Source organism: Ictidomys tridecemlineatus, chromosome X (assembly GCF_052094955.1).
Source record: "Ictidomys tridecemlineatus isolate mIctTri1 chromosome X, mIctTri1.hap1, whole genome shotgun sequence".
NCBI classification, from domain to species: Eukaryota; Metazoa; Chordata; class Mammalia; order Rodentia; family Sciuridae; genus Ictidomys; species Ictidomys tridecemlineatus.
The window spans coordinates 4,232,930-4,249,058 of NC_135493.1; the positions used below are offsets into that span (position 1 = coordinate 4,232,930).

Sequence of the window (16,129 nt, forward strand, 5' to 3'; positions counted from 1 at the left end):
ACACATGATGCCCTTTTCTTGCACTAAAATTATACTTTTTGGAATCTTATAAGCCACTAAAATTTCTTTGCAAAGTCCTCAAAACTGTTATTAAAATATGATTTGGACTGTTTACCAATATGTTTTCTATATGGTGAAAGATTTCAATAAAGTAGTGAACTGACACTACACTAAGTGTTTAATTACCTCTCGGTTCATCAGGAAAAGCTGGGACCCTTTTCTCTTGGTAATGCAACTAATACTCAATTACAGCTTAATGGGATCCTCTACAGTTTTCTATCTCTTAAGGTCAGGATGACAGTAATAAGAATGAATAGACCTAGTTCATTTGTCCCCAAATTGGTCTGGCTGATATCCAGCTTATATAAAACCTGTACTCACAAATGAAGTGCCATTTCATCTTCAGGATCTTTATAAGCAAAATGTATGCATTAAACTTACCAATAGCCTTAATTGATTCTCCTGGAAAAAGCGGCGCTTCTTCCATCTGTGCCAACTTATTTCCATCCCTTAGAGCCTGGCAAAAAAAACAAAACCCAAACAGGAGTAAATCTTTCTTTACATCTGTACACCTGAGAAAAATGTGGTGTTCTGTGCTCTCTACAAGGCTATGTAAGCGTGCACAATGTATGCCCCCTCCCTTTAAAAGACAGTTTCAAAGCTCAGCATCACAGGACATCATGCTGCATATTCTAGCAAATTATTACAACATATTTACATTTCACAGTTAGAAAGCATTAATACAGAAGGGCCTTGACATGACAGATAGATACTGTAATCACTACATATACAGCTAATATATAAGATGCCTCCAGAATTTGGAAATAAGGTCAGAAAGAAAGGTCACCTTCTGAGCATGAAACTAATACAAATAAAAACATTAGATGTAGGTGCTTGGCTTGCCATCGAAATGACCCAGCCTATGAGACAGTTTAGAAAACCCCAAACCCTAATCAAATAATCAAAGAATGGTCTCAGAACATAACCAAGGAAAGTTCTAGGCTCTGGTATTGCAACCCAGCCACACGTGTGTGTGCACATACACAAACACCAAGTATTTAACAGGGGACATGGAGGGTGGAATTTTTCAGTTTACCCAATCCAGGCCACAAGAGAGTATGTTCTCATTTAGTAGAAAAGAATACAGGTTGAGCATCTCTAATTAAAAAATACAAATCTGAAATGCTCCAAAGTCTAAAATATTTTGAGCACGTACATGATGCCACAAGTGGAAAATTCTACACTTGATCTCATGTGATGGGTCACAGTTAAAACACGGGAACTAAAAATATTGCATATTGTATAAAATTTCAGGTTATGTGTATAAAGTATACACGAAACATAAATTTAACTTTAGACGTGGGTCTTATCCCCAAGATATTTTGTTATGTACATTAAAATATTCCAAAATAAAAAATCCCAAATCTGAAACATTTTTGGTTCTAAGCATTTTGGATAAGAGATATTCAACCAATATTCTAGTCTGTACTATGGAGCAGGATATGCTCATCAGGCATTTCTCAAATCAATTCAGTTGTGTGCTAATTTCAAGCACACCAAGAAAACTGCTAATGTCTTACTAGTTTCCTGTATGGCGACAATGATACTAGAATGATGCCTTGTACATTTCATGCCCACATTTTTAAATGACCAGACCGGCATTACAGTCCAGTAGCCAGTTTTTTATAAGCTTGGTTAGATGGTGCCAGATAATTCAGGGGAGGTCAGAAAGCAGTGCTCTTGGAGTATAGTGCTAGGAACTGGAGCCTGAATCTGGGGCCTATTCAAAGTCACCACCATCTCTCTGAGATGTTGCCAAGGAAACCACTCATTTTCACCCTGGCATGTATGACAAAATGCGTCATAAATAAAAATAAGGTGATCAAAACCCTAGCAATTCCCAAGTTGTGCTTCACAGAGCATTAATTTCCCAAGAAATATGAATAGATCTTAAAAAAAAGAAAAGTTTGGGAATTGCTGGGTTAAACAAAACAAGTTAAGCTATTTGTTTAGTCTTTAGTGTTAATGTACACCAAGGCAGCAAGAGGGCGCTAAAGTATAATAATGCATGTCTCATACCTATTTGAACAGGGGCTGCATTTCCAAGGAATACCTGTCAACACGGGGAGGCCACTAGTGTTCAGTGGAAAACAGGTTGAACAACACCAAGTTTTCGGCAATAATTTTGTAAAGCAAAATGGATGTATTTTATAATTCTAATCTAAATTACTGAAAATTAAAAATGACTAATGATTTTTCATAGTTACAAGAATATTTCAATTTTTCATTAAAGGGACTTAAAGGTCAAGTTAGAAACACTATAAAGAGTAGTTTCATATTGCTTTTTAAACAAAGAAAAATGTTAAAATATAAATAGCAAATTCGATGCTAAAATGTTGGTTCAGGTATGTCTTTTTTTCTGAAAGGGAACAAAATACACGGTCCATTTTTCTCCTTATCTAAAGATATATGGTTAATATAATATATATTAGGACCAATCATTACTTCTACACAATTTATTCTGTTTAATTTTTAGTACAGATTAGTTATTTTCAGCCAAAAATTTTAAGGCATTAACACATTAAAGGGAACATGGAGAATCATTTTAGATTTAATGCTCACATCTATCTGATTTGGACTATACCTTTTATGCAACAAAATATAAGCCAATATGTATACTTTTAAATGCCTGGTTTTAGAAATATTAAAATATCTTAACAGAAACCTTAATTTGAAAATTTGCCTTAATTTATTATGTGAACCAGTGACTAATTTTATAGAATAGTTACAAAGTAAGAAAGCTACTTTAATCAATTTCATTACTTCAAATAATAAATTGGTAAGGCTTATTATAATATATATTATACAGATGTAAATCCCTTAACTTATACTTAAAAATAAATGGGGATAGATTATTTGAAATATATTTATAAAAACAAGCTATTCTGATCAATAGAATCTGAAGGGGATTAGAGAAGATAAGATTCCTGCTAAACTTTCCAGCAAGCCACATGGAACACTGTAAAGTTCTCAATTCAGGACTAGCTAATGAAAAATTGCAGGTGGGAGACAGTGGTGATTGACTATTTGGGAAATGCACAATGCTGTCAAGATAGAGACTAAGGAGCAAACCTTTCTCTTCTTTTCCCATAGTCATGTCAAGTGTGGCTGGAAACACCTGTGCATTTACACAAGGCATAAATGTTTTGGTAAAACAGATAATATCCTCACTTGTGATAATTAAATCTAGGACATGCTTTTTAAATGATGAAAAATCAACTATCAGAATAAAACAAAGGAATGACCCCACTGTATCTGATTTCACCATAGGAAGTTTGTTTGTAAAAGGAACACATTAAGCTTTAGCATGGGAACTCAAGAGGAGAACAGTTTTTAAGGCTTGTTTTTTAAAGTACAGTAGATTCCCTTTATGAAGCTGGTGTTAGGAGAATGGACTCACACTTGTGCTATATTAAGCTTTTGCGGCAACTACCAGGTCGCACAGGACATGATTTGACCCTTGATTTATCCAACCCATGTATTGTACAATCAAAGGATGGAGTAAATTTGACATCACAATTACACCCATTCCTCTTGGTGCCTTTTGCACAAAGTGTTCACCAAATAAGGAACCCCCTCTGATGATCTCATCTCAACTCTCTTCTTATGACCCTGAAGGTCCAGATGAGGTCTGCAGCTCCCTGACTTAGTCCTTGAGGGCTCTAGCCCATAGGAGTGACCCTAGCCTCTCCACTATTATTCTTTTCAGCCTGAATCTAAGCTTCAAGGTGGACAGTTTATGCAGCTGCTGCATGCCCAAAGCAGTGGTTTTCAAATTGAGCTCTTTCCTAGGGTCTCCAATGGAAGGTGGGGCTAGGCAGTGGAGGACAAAAAACAACTGAGCATCCGGGGCTTGCTTGCCTATGGGTCTCATACATTAAGGCAACAAGGAAAGGACTGCTGCCTTGAGACTCCAGAGAAGGTCCAGAGGCACTGAGCAAAGAGGAAGTACTCCAATTGGAATGATTTTGTAGACTGATTAGTAAATATAAAAATTAAGTACTCATTCCATAAATGTTCACAAAGGGCACAAACCATGCAAATTTGAATAAAATAAAGTCCACATACTCAAGGAGCCCCTTAGCATTATGTGTCTGTCCCCTCTAGGTTTCTGGAAATATTCTTTAGAATCGTACAATGATGGAGAGTCACTAAACTCATCAATAACCCCTATCTGGAGGAACCAAGAAGCACAGTTGACAAAATGTTGGATAAACCAATTTTTGCAAATAATGTCATAATGGAATCTACCAAATTTGGACAGGAGAACACTAATATAGTGGTAAGAGCATTTGGAAAGCTTTGCTTATTGTCTAGAAATCTAGTATGAAATGGCTTCTAGATACACGATCCAAACAGATGAACACGTAGAACTTGCCACCTGATCAGCTTCAGCTTCAGAAGGGTAGCCATTGTGTTCTTCCTGTATCTCCTGCACAGCACCAGGTGCATGGACAAGAAAAGGCAGAGAAGAGAAAGAGAAACACGTGCAAACAGACAGGTGAAAGGACAGAATTTCTTTTTTAAAGAGACAGTAAGCATGTAAAAGTTGACACAACTTTCATGGCTTTGCAAATCACAACATTTGCCCCCTTGGAGTTAAGAAAATAACATGTAGGCTATCTATATAGCATCCTCAGCTTAAAATGGGAGTATCTATTCTGCTTGTGTTGGAGTAGAAAATGTAAAGCAAACAAACATGGATTTCAAAGAATGCACTGTCTTTTTAAAATCAAGCAACACTATAGCATGTAGCAAAGAAACTAAACAACAGGCACATCATGTGCTCATAGAAAATAAAGCAAACCACAGAAACCAGGTAAAGGGCAAAGTCAGGCCAAAATACAAAGGCAGTTCATAGACATCTAAGTATGTATACAATTTAGAGTATACTTACTTGTATACTCGAAAGAACTATTATTTTGCCCAAGGGTCAGTTCCACTGCACACATGCACATATCACATGCTGGAGATTTTTATATATACATATGTACATATATGTGTCTGTTTCTTATTGTTAAATACTATGACACATGAATCAACATCTTATTAGATATTTCTAATTGCAGTATCAACAACATGCTTCCAAGAAATGAAAAGGTCATATATCCTCCAATTTTTTACCAATACCTGTAAAGGTACATTGTTTTTAGTTTAATTTCTTCACAAAATCAGTTATTTTTGAAGCTTTAAAAAACCTAACTTTTAATTCAGTTGGTTAAGTGTAAAGAATGTGAATACTGAAAATGACAAGATTATAAAACCTTTTAAGAATGGTATCAAATTCCAGAGACTAAAAATATTAAAATTTAGCATAGATATTTTTATTTAATAAAATTTTTGTTCCAGTGATTATATTTCTTTAAAAGTGAAGAAGTAGCAAAGCTTTAAAAGAATTCAATATTTCCCACCTTCAGTTTGGTCAATAAACTTATCACATTTTATAATTTATCATCAGATTGAATTCAGTACACAGTTGGTACAACTACACTTCAAGGCAGTGTAATATTTAAATGTGGCCAGGTTTTTGAAATTCCTATTTTTGAAATACAAAGAAATGGAATTATTCTTTGATTAGATTAAAAAAAACAGAAAGTGAATAAACAAAAAAACCCCACTGCATTTCAAAATCCATGCAAGTGTAAAAGCAAACACTAATATTTAACAATGTGAATCAATGAAAGAAATGATTACCACAAGCAAAAGAAAACAAGATTAAAAGGGTAAACCAATTAAAATAGAAGAATTTGACTCAACTGATTACTTTTGTACTACTTCATTGGCTTCAATAAGATTAAAAATTTTAGGCTAAAGTCATTAAATATACTGTCAAATCCACATTGTTTTCATTGAATGGAAACAGGTTAATTTTAAATGTCTGATGCTGAGTTAATTGCATGCACATTACCAATCTTTGTCTTGCTTTATGAATATTCTGAAATAAAGGGAAAGAAAATCATGAGGAAAATATAAGCTATAATCTGCTGTATCTCTATTTTAAAAACTAACTGGGACTGATTTTAGTACTTTTTAAAAAAAGATTAGCACTCCTGCTTTTTGAACTCAACATGCAAACACAAATATGACTAAAAACCTTATTTAGACTGGATGGACAACATCTGACCATTTTATTTTTGGGGAGGGGGTGGTACTAAATTCCTTAGCATGAATCATATGGCAAGCAAAGTTAAAAGAGGTCTCTGTAGGCCTAAATTTATAATCCCTGCCCTGAGCATCCATCTGGTCAGAATTCATGTAGCACAAGGAAAGTCAGTAGTACACACTGGTAACAATTTTAGCATCCTGCCCTCACACACAGTGGCTTTTACTGCACATAAAAACATTGTAACAAATAAAGCGTTTCTAGTGAACACTTAAAGCTATAACACAGCAGAGCAAATTGATCTGAGTGACTCATAAAAACCAGTGAGAAGGTAAAGAACACTAAATAGACACACAAGGAAGAGGCCCATCTGCAGAAAGCCAGGTATCCTTACCCTTATATCAGGCCTCCTGAAAACCTGTTAGTTAAAATACAGAACATCATCATCATGGACATCTTACTATTGACCTGTGAAAGATGCCGTTAATCAACAGCCCACTTCCTAACAGACATCATAATCCTCTGGATAAAACTAGTGAAATCAATCCTAACACATTTGCCCTCCAATTTTCATTCAATATCAAATCAATACTAATATATTTGTCCTATAATTTCCAAGGAAGTGTATAATTTGGAGAAATGTATCACTCTTAGGCTAAGACAAACTATATTACCTTAAATACAAACCTCTTCTGTCAAGTGTTATTATAAGTTATCGGGAACAGGCTCTGTTTGAAAAGTCCATTTGTATTTCTGTTTGGAATACTGAATGCATTTTCTACATAGAGGCAATGACATAAAAAGGCAGTTATGCTCTCAAAGCAGCCCACAAAACAAAACAAAACCACAGAAACTCCCACATTGGACCTAGAGCACAGTTCAGCTATAGTATTAACTAACAGTACCATAAAACTGAGGTAATCACAAAGCTTAGCCTGACTTCTATTGAAATTATATTTCCAATTCATACTTTGGACTATGGAATTAAACTCCTCAATGTAGCCACCCCATTGAGAATAGGGTGCCTGCTCTGTACCCCAGCACTGATAGACATGGATAGCTAAGGGGAACTTCCAGGCAGGAAGGGGTGGTGGCTAACCTTAGAAGGGAAGCCACACTATTCAACTGAGACTTACTTCAGTAACATTATTCCTTTGCCTATGGCCTGTGAATCATAAATGAACATGTAACACACACATCTGGAAAGCTCTGGTCAGAAGAAATGGCCCACACATGGATGTAAGTTTTGAAAAGCAAATAGTTGTAATAGTCTGAGGCAGACTTTATATCTGTATCTCATTCCAAAGGCTGCAATCCTAGCATCTAAACAGTGAGTGTTCTATTAAAAACATATCATCAAAAAAGACAATCACCATTTTGGTTATTAGCTTTATGGTTTAACTCAGAAGTGATAAGAAAATAATTGAATACAAATATACTACTTCAAAAAACATCAGAATATTAGCATTAAAATACTCATTGAAGTCAAAAAGGCATTCTGAGCTAAGTGACACTGTATCTCAAAAGTATTAAAACCCGTAAGTTCCTATAAAGACTATTTAGAATAAGAGGCTTAAATGTGGGCTGGGGTTGTAGCTCAGTGTTACAGCGCTTGCCTAGCATATGTAGGGCACTGGGTTCGATCCACAACACCACATAAAAATAAATGGATAAAATAAAGACATTGTGTCCATCTACAAATTAAAAAGAAAAAAAAGAAGCTTAAATGTGGCACTTTTTTAGGACGATGAGAAATAGGGTTATGGATGTTTATCTTAACTGTGATGATGGTTTGTTTCATGAATGTGTATATATGTCAAAACTCATCAAGCTGTATACTTTAAATACATGAGTTTTATTATTTAACTATACCTCAAGAAAGCTAGCAAAAAAATAAAAATAACATGTTTATGGTAATAAAAACTTTGAAATAGAAAATCTCCCCTCCCAGAGCTTCATTCCCCATAGACAACCACACTCAACTCGACCTATTTTTAATTCTTCTATTTCCTCCATTACTATGAAAAATGGTTCTACTTCTGTTTCTTAATTTGTCACCTTTAAACAGTATTCATTGACCTCCCATTTTAAAAATTAAGAACATAATCTTTCTCAAACTACTACTTTTTTTCTTCTTAGTCTTTGCTGATTCAAAGTTTAATTTTTATTTCTTCTGACATTTTCCTTTACCAGCAGTTGCATCATAAAAATACACTCAGGACTTTTATGTTCCAGCCACTCCTTGAAGTACTTTATACATATTAACTCATTGTATTCTTAAAACAACCTTGTGAGATAAAAACTATCATTGTAAAAACACACACATACACACACACACACACACACACACAAAAAGACAAGTAATTATTGGCCCAATTTCTTTCTTTCTCTCTCTCTTTCTCTCTTTCTTTCTTTTGATGAGAAAATCAAGGCACAGTTAAGTAACCTGCCCAAGTTCAAGTTAGCACAGCTACTATTTAAATCATGGTAGTCTAATTCCATATTTGTGTCCCTAATAACACTGATCTTCTGCCTTGGTGTAGGATCTCTATAATTAGCCCTGAAACCCTGCTTTGACCCCTCAAAAGTACACATGATAGCTCTTAACTCCCTTTAAGTTTGCTGAAGAAACCAACACCACCATCCTTTTCTCCACCTCTCTTCCCCTCTCAATCGCCAATCCTCCATTCCCACATGATATATTATTTTCCCATTTGTTATGTAACTACAGCTTTTGATATTTCATATGTAAATTGACAGCAAAAGTTGAAAAATAAAAAGCAGCTTTCACAATTATTTTATGGAAATACTATCTACTGCAGAACCAGGGAGTGCAATTGAGCCTCATATATGGAAGACATAGCTAGCTCCTTGTCAATAAAGCCTTCACTATTAGTTTGAGACACTAACTTGAAAGATTGGAAAGGTGTAGAATAATTGGGCTTTAAACTCACATTCATTACCTACTATAGTGAAATGCTCAGTGTTCTTTGTATGAGAAGGAGGTCAATGAAGGCTTATTACAAAATCTCATGTGTGAAACAACTCAAGAAAATTTAGAGTGAAATGATTGGGTTATGAGAGCTTTAACCTAATTAGTGTTTTAATCCACTTGAATGGATTAACTGGACGGTAACTACAAGCAGGTATGGTGTGGCTGGGGCAGGGGGATCACTACGGGCATGCCTTCCTTTTGGGTATATATTTTGTTCTTGGCGAGTGGAGCTCTCTGACTCCTTGTTGTCATGCCCTTCCACCTTGATGTTTAGGCTCACCTTAGACCTAGAGCAATGGAGTTGGTTGTCTATGACTGAGACCTTGACATCGTGAGCCCCAAATAATTTTTCCATCCTCTATGTTGTTCTTGTTAGGTCTTTTGGTCACAGCAGCAGAAAAGCTGACTGAACTAGTTGTGTTTCTCTCTAGTTCATTCTGCCTGAAATAAGCCATTTCAGGCACACACAGAAGTTCATTTTCTTCTTGAATCCAATTCTGATGGAAGTCAGAGGAGAGGGCAGTGCTTTTGAATCAAGGCCAGGGAAGCTCCCAATGTCTGCCTTCTGGGCCTCAGTTTCTACACAAAGAAAATGAGAAGAAGTTGTGGGATGACTGCAAAGTCCTGACCAGTTTAAAATCCCAGGAGTAGGATTATCTAAACCTCCTTAGAAGCTTTCAGAAAACATCTCCCAAACTGAGGCTTAGGGAGGCAAACTGGCTCAGGTTACAAGAGTGAACTCAAGTCAAATCCTGAATCCACCACTTACTTACTGGCTATAAGACCTTGGATGAGCCATAAACCCCTCAGAGTCTTAGTCTCTTCTTTAAATTGATGATGCTAACTCCATCTCCCTCACGATTATTGGGAAGATTAAATCAGTTAAGGTAACCGTACATGGGGCAGGATAAGTAACTTTAAGTTGATGGGTCTCAGCTGCCCTAATTTGGACCACAACTATCTCAATGTGGCCCACATCCCTCCCTCACCTCCTAAACATGCCAAGAACCTCTAAGAAGGCATATAAAAGTAAGTGATTTCAATCTATTCAATAAAGCTAGCCTACTATCTATCCAAAGGTTAACTAAGTTTTACCTGCCCATACCAACTCTAAATGGCTTCCAGCAAATCAAGAAATAGTAACAAAATTCAAATGTGTGTGAAAGTTTCTGTTAGGGGTAAATCTCCCTTCCTCTGTCCTTGGGTTCCCTTTGTCATCCTTCAAGGCACTTCCCAGCAGATGGGCAAGAACTTCGATTGACCATCCATTTTTGACAGCTTTTGGAGTGGAACTGGCATGTTTCACATTGGCCCTACAGTATCTGTCTGCTAGGGAGACCTGAAGGCACAGCCTGCTTTCCCCCAGCCCAAGGTGTTCACTTGTATGGGCCTTGCCCCAAGAGAGGACACAACTGCATTTGGGTAAGTTAATTTAACCTTAGATGGGTGAATGAGGCAGCCTACTCTGCAACATACCTTAGCTAGGCCCCCTAAGCCAGTTTTCATCAATTGCTAAAGCTGATATTTTGGTCTAAATCTGGCTCCTGTCTTAATTCTTGATAAAGTGACAGTTGATACCCTTAGACCCCCAAGAGTGTGAAAGGATCTCAGAAAGCTTTCAACACAGCCAGTACTAGTACTACAAATAATAACGAGCAGTTGTTGAAAGCGTAAGCTATGGTACTGAGTGCTTTACATATGTTCTGTCAACCCTCCCACCAACCTATGTGACAAATGCAAAAACCGAGGCAGTGAGTGGTGAGGCAACTTGTCCCTAGCCATACAGCCAGCAACAGCAGAGCAGGGACTCAAACCCAAGCTAGTTGGCTTTAGTGCTCATGCTCCTGACCTCAACATGCCCTTACCTACATCTGTTCCCCTTCTGCAGAGTGCTGACAAAGACCCTCAAGTCTTAAGTCCCAGAATGCCCTGCTCTTTCCCCCTCCTTCCTCCCACCACACCTGTTTACATGTCTATTTTAACACTCACCATGGATCCAACTTGTACCATGATTTTCTTCATCTCTGCCTGACTGAATTCCACGTAGCCCAACCCAGAACAGATACTCACATCATGTTTCTTAAAATACATTAGTGTTCAGCAAAGACAATATACTCTTCTTGTATTTGTTTTTACACATAGAAATTTTTAGTGGTAGTATGTAGTAAATGAGCATTTGTATGTGTTGCACTATTATAACATTCGTATGTTGCACTATTTAACACATTCAGCTTCTGCTACAATACCATTATGCAGATGAGGACACTGAGGCTCATCAAAGTTAAGCAACTTCATAAGCAGCTAGTCAGTTACAGGACTGGGATTCAAGGTAAAAGTGCTCTGATTCCAAATTTAACATCTGCTGCTTTAACCATATACAATTTTCTAAGACCAAAAAAGTCCATTTTTTGGTAGTGGTGATTGAACCCAAGGGTGCTTTACCACTGAGCTACATCCTCAGTCATTTTTATTTTTTATTTTGAGACAGAGTCTGGCTAAGTTGCTGAGGCTGGCCTCAAACTTGCAATCATCCTGCCTTCACCTCTCAAGTCACTAGGATCATAGACAGGTGTCTACCACCACAGCTGGCTTAAAAATATCAGTTTAATATCAGGAATAAAATAATATTCCTTTAGCAATCAGATTGCTACAAAACGAACTTTTAAAAAGGAGGTTTGCCCTGTTATGTAGTTTGAACTGTTAGGTCAGGAGACGTTTTTTGCTAGAGTAAAACTGAACACATTTGTTAAAGCCTCAACCATCAGAAGGGAGTGTTCACCAGCTGACCTGAGTCAGAGGCCATGGAATGGTCAAACAAATCTCAACTAACTGAATAATCTTCCCCATGCTCCTTTCAACATCATCAACAAAATAAACCCCAGTCTCTGGGAGAAGCTGACCTGAACCTTGCCTGATAGCCTTGTTCAAACCCTGACTAAAACAAGACTACATAAAACCCTTCTGGAAACATGGCAAATGAGTTGTCCAATTCCATCCTGACTCTCCACTAGGCATCCTGTGACATCCCAATTTCCACTTACAAAAGAAATAAACATTTATAATTCAATTAGTAGAAGTATAATTATTGACATATTTTCCATTAATTCTAGCATCTTATTAGCATAATTATATTTTTCATTTAAATAATACTTCCAATATATTGAGTTGTTAAATACTAATCAAAATTTTACACGTAGTGTAGAATCATTCAGCATGAGTTCATGTACACTTATACTTTCTGCTTTATTTTTTCAAAATTGTTGTAGCTATTCTAGTTCCTTTCACTTTCCATATAAATCGTAGAATAATCCTGTCTGCATCTAAAATACAATCTTTCTAAGATTTTGGTAAGAATTGAACTGACCTATGTATTACTTTGGGAAAAAGTGACATCTTTACTATGTTTAATTGTCCAATAATAGTTGGAGTATGTTATATCTTGGTACGAATTTTTTTTTTTTTGAGGGGGAGTTTTCTTTGGAGTATACTCACTTAGTGCCACATTTGGGTAAATTTTTAGTTATTATTTCTTCAAGGAATTTTTAGCCCTACCCCTTTCTCGCCTTTGGGACCTTGATGACACAAATGGTAAATCTTTTGTTATAGATCCACAGGTCCCTGAACTATTCATTTCTCCCTTTCATTCAGACTAGTTAATTCCTATTTTTCTGTTTTCAAGTTCACAGATTCTTTGTCTTCTTTATTCTGCTGTTGAATCCATCTGCTTAGTTTATTTTAGTTATTGTATCTTCCCATTTTAAATTTCTATTTGGTTCTTCTTTATCTCTTGTATTTTTTTTCTGAAACGTTTCTATTTCTTCCCTCTTTCTATTTTTTATTATTTTGAGCATATTTATAATTGAAGAAATTTTATGGTTTCTTTAAAATCTTTTGCACATAATTCTAAAACTTTGGTCATTTCCATTTTAAAATCTGTTGATTCTAGCTTTTTTTTTTTTTTAATGGTGCCAGAGATGGAACCCAGGGCCTTAGGCATGCTAGGCAAGCAGTGTACCATTGAGCTACATCCTTAGCCCACAATGACTCTCTTTTTTTCATTACATTTGTGATCTTCCTCATTCTTGGTATGATAAGCGATTATCAATTGGAATTGGGATATTTTGGTGTACTATGCATGAGACTCAGTCTTATTTAAACCTTCTGTTTTAGCTGTCTTTCTCTGTCAGTACTCCAGCAGAAGGAGTGCACTGTTTTATTATTCCCAAGTATGGGAGAAGTCCAGGTTCCTTATTCAGACCTCCACTGACATCATCAGAGTGTACAAATGTTCCTTGTTGCTGCTGAACAGGAGCAATAGTTCTAGCTCCCAGCTAGACTTGCATAGAAACCTTTCTGGTTGAGAAATGAAAGGATGCCTCATTATTGAACTGCAAGTGGCCTTCACTGATACCACAAAGGAGCAGGTAACCTTCTATTCAATGGGCAGTATTGAAAATTCTGACTCTCCACTAGGCATCCTGTGACATTACTCCTGCAGAGTGGTGTGCATCCTGACAGCCTGGCAAGTCTCCCCAACTGGCTTCGCTGGTGGGGTGAGCATGGGGTTACAATATTTTTTGTTTGGCTGGAATACAGTGGTTAGTGTATAAAGTTTTCTTTTTGCAAAACTGAACCTTTCCTGATCCTTTAGTTAATCAGAGTTGTTTTTTCTTGTCTGCACCTATAAACTTTTGAGTCAATGGCTGCTTCCGCAATGCCTTTGGACTATGTATGGCAAAAACAAAAGTCAAGGCACTCAAGATCATGACATTTCTTGAGTCCTGAGGTCCTTAACCAGTTTGCTTTCATGTCTTTGACTTTCAGACTGTTCTTATGTTTACTTTATAGATAATGTCTGGGGCTTTTAGTTGTACTTAGCATGAAGAACAAGAAAGTTCATTGCTCCATCTTTCTAGAAGCAGAAGTCCCAAGTCTTGTCATTTTTAAGAAATCTATCTCCTAAGGACCCTGGGAGTTAAAATAGCACTTTTCCATCTATCACAGTGGTCATAAACTTGAGATCTATTGCTCAGACAGACGGTAGCAGGATTTTAAAAAAAATTTCTTTTAGAGGGGCATGATCACTATCCAGTTCTCTGTAATACTCCCCTGTGTCTGACCAGCTTGTTAACTGTCATATGTAGGCACCTGAGTTGGCAACCTCTGATTTAATATGTAACAAGGCCAGGCTATAGACAATGGATTACAGTTATAGATTATGAAAAATCATGTTTAAGCTTCCCTTTTTAGAGACTAGTAGTCAATTTAAGAAATATTGCTGGGCATGGTGATGCACATCTGTAATACCAGCAACTCAGAAGGCTGAGGCAGGAGGATCCTAAGTTCAAAGCCAGCTTCAGCAATTTAATGAGGACCTAAGAAAGACCCTGTTTCAAATTTTTTTAAAAATCGAAAAAAAAAGGACATGGGATGTGGCTCAAAGGTTAAGCACCCTGGGTTCAATCGGAAGGAAGGAAGGAAGGAAGGAAGGAAGGAAGGAAGGAAGGAAGGAAGGAAGGAAGGAAGGAAGGAAGGAAGGAAGGAAGGGAAAGAAAGAAAGGAAGGAAGGAAGGAAGGAAGGAAGGAAGGAAGAAAGAAAGAAAGAAAGAAAGAAAGAAAGAAAGAAAGAAAGAAAGAAAGAAAGAAAGAAAAGAAAAGAAAAGAAATATTAACCAATATCTTCCTCCAGATTAATCAGATTAATGAAGTATTTCCCATATACTGCTTTCCCTTCCCTCTAAATTCCTTCTGGAAATTTTTGTTGAAGATCCAAAATTTAATTATTGTTCTATCTTGTTCACTGATTAAACTTTGTATAGGACACCTTTTCCATTTTCTCCTTTTTCTTCAGAATGTCTACAGAGAAGACACCTAGCTTCTGGGTGTGTATGGGTGAGGAGGAGAGAAAGGGAGGCAAAGGACCAAAGAATAGTGATGAGAGTGATAGAGTCAGAAGATAATCACATTAAACCTGCAGTGTCCTAATTTCCATAAGGCTGACCAGAATCAAATCTTTCTAGACAAAGCATAACTGAAGAATGCTCTAGAAACAGAGAAATTTAGAGGCTTATAATCTAACTTAAACCTGTTAATCCTCACAGATAAAGAAGCTATCCTCAGCAGGAAAGATGGTGGAATGAGATGGTCATCATTACCTTAGGTACATATATGAGTGCAAATATGGTGTGATGCTACATCATGTATAACCAGAGAAATATAAAGTTGTGCTGCAATTGTGTACAATGAATCCAAATGCATTCTGCTGTCATATATACCAAATTAAAATAAGTAAATAAATTAAGAAAAAAAGGAAACTATCCTCAGAGATTATGCAAGTCACAAAGCTAACCAGTACTGTTTGTACTCCTCCATTAGGCTCCCTCTTCTTGGCCTGGTTCTACTTTCCAAACAATGAAAGCTTTGATCAATTGCATCCTTTCTACTAATAGTTCCTAGAAATGTTTCATTACAATCTTTGACTGTATTATTTCACCTGATCTATGGAAGATTACATTCAGATCTTATTCTTATATTGTTTAACAAATTCAAGGAAGACATTTTTTACTTTGTTAACTTAATAAAAATGAAAATAACTGAGTTGGTAGTAGAGGGGAGCAAAATATTTTATTACATTTCTTCTGATATTCTTAATTATTGGACTAATCTTCAGGATAACTTGGTATTAAAGCATGCATTTATTAATTTAGTTAACCTACAATTCAACCTAACAGCTGTCTACTCTTTCAGCTGGGACAATGTTTGCCAAATTTCTGTCAACTCACAATACCAACTCTACCAGTTTGGCTTGTTATGTCTGTTTACCACTTGCACTGATACTAATATTTGTCCATATATTGATTTAAAATCCACGCCTTTGTATATTTTGTTTGCTTTAAGCAATAACATCCATTAAATCATAAGCCTGATGTGCTCATTTTTCTAATATATAATAAAATAATTATAATGCTATT

The 16,129-nt window shown here is 36.3% G+C and overlaps 1 protein-coding gene across 35 annotated transcripts in view; it reads right to left on the reverse strand.

Annotated features, from left to right (window-relative positions):
- The window catches only part of Mtmr1 (myotubularin related protein 1), a 79,169-nt gene that overhangs the window by 54,425 nt on the left and 8,615 nt on the right, over nt 1-16,129 (reverse strand). For 4 of the 35 annotated variants that reach the window (XM_078034125.1, XM_005338516.5, XM_078034140.1 and 1 more), the window contains one exon: nt 442-517. In XM_078034125.1, the coding sequence (XP_077890251.1) occupies nt 442-517 (76 nt within the window). Of the gene's footprint in view, nt 1-441; nt 2,776-4,438; nt 4,493-5,968; nt 5,996-6,557; nt 6,582-9,438; nt 9,738-16,129 lie in introns of those variants that run through there. The other 31 variants (XM_078034113.1, XM_021735407.3, XM_078034130.1 and 28 more) reach the window with 21 other exon arrangements.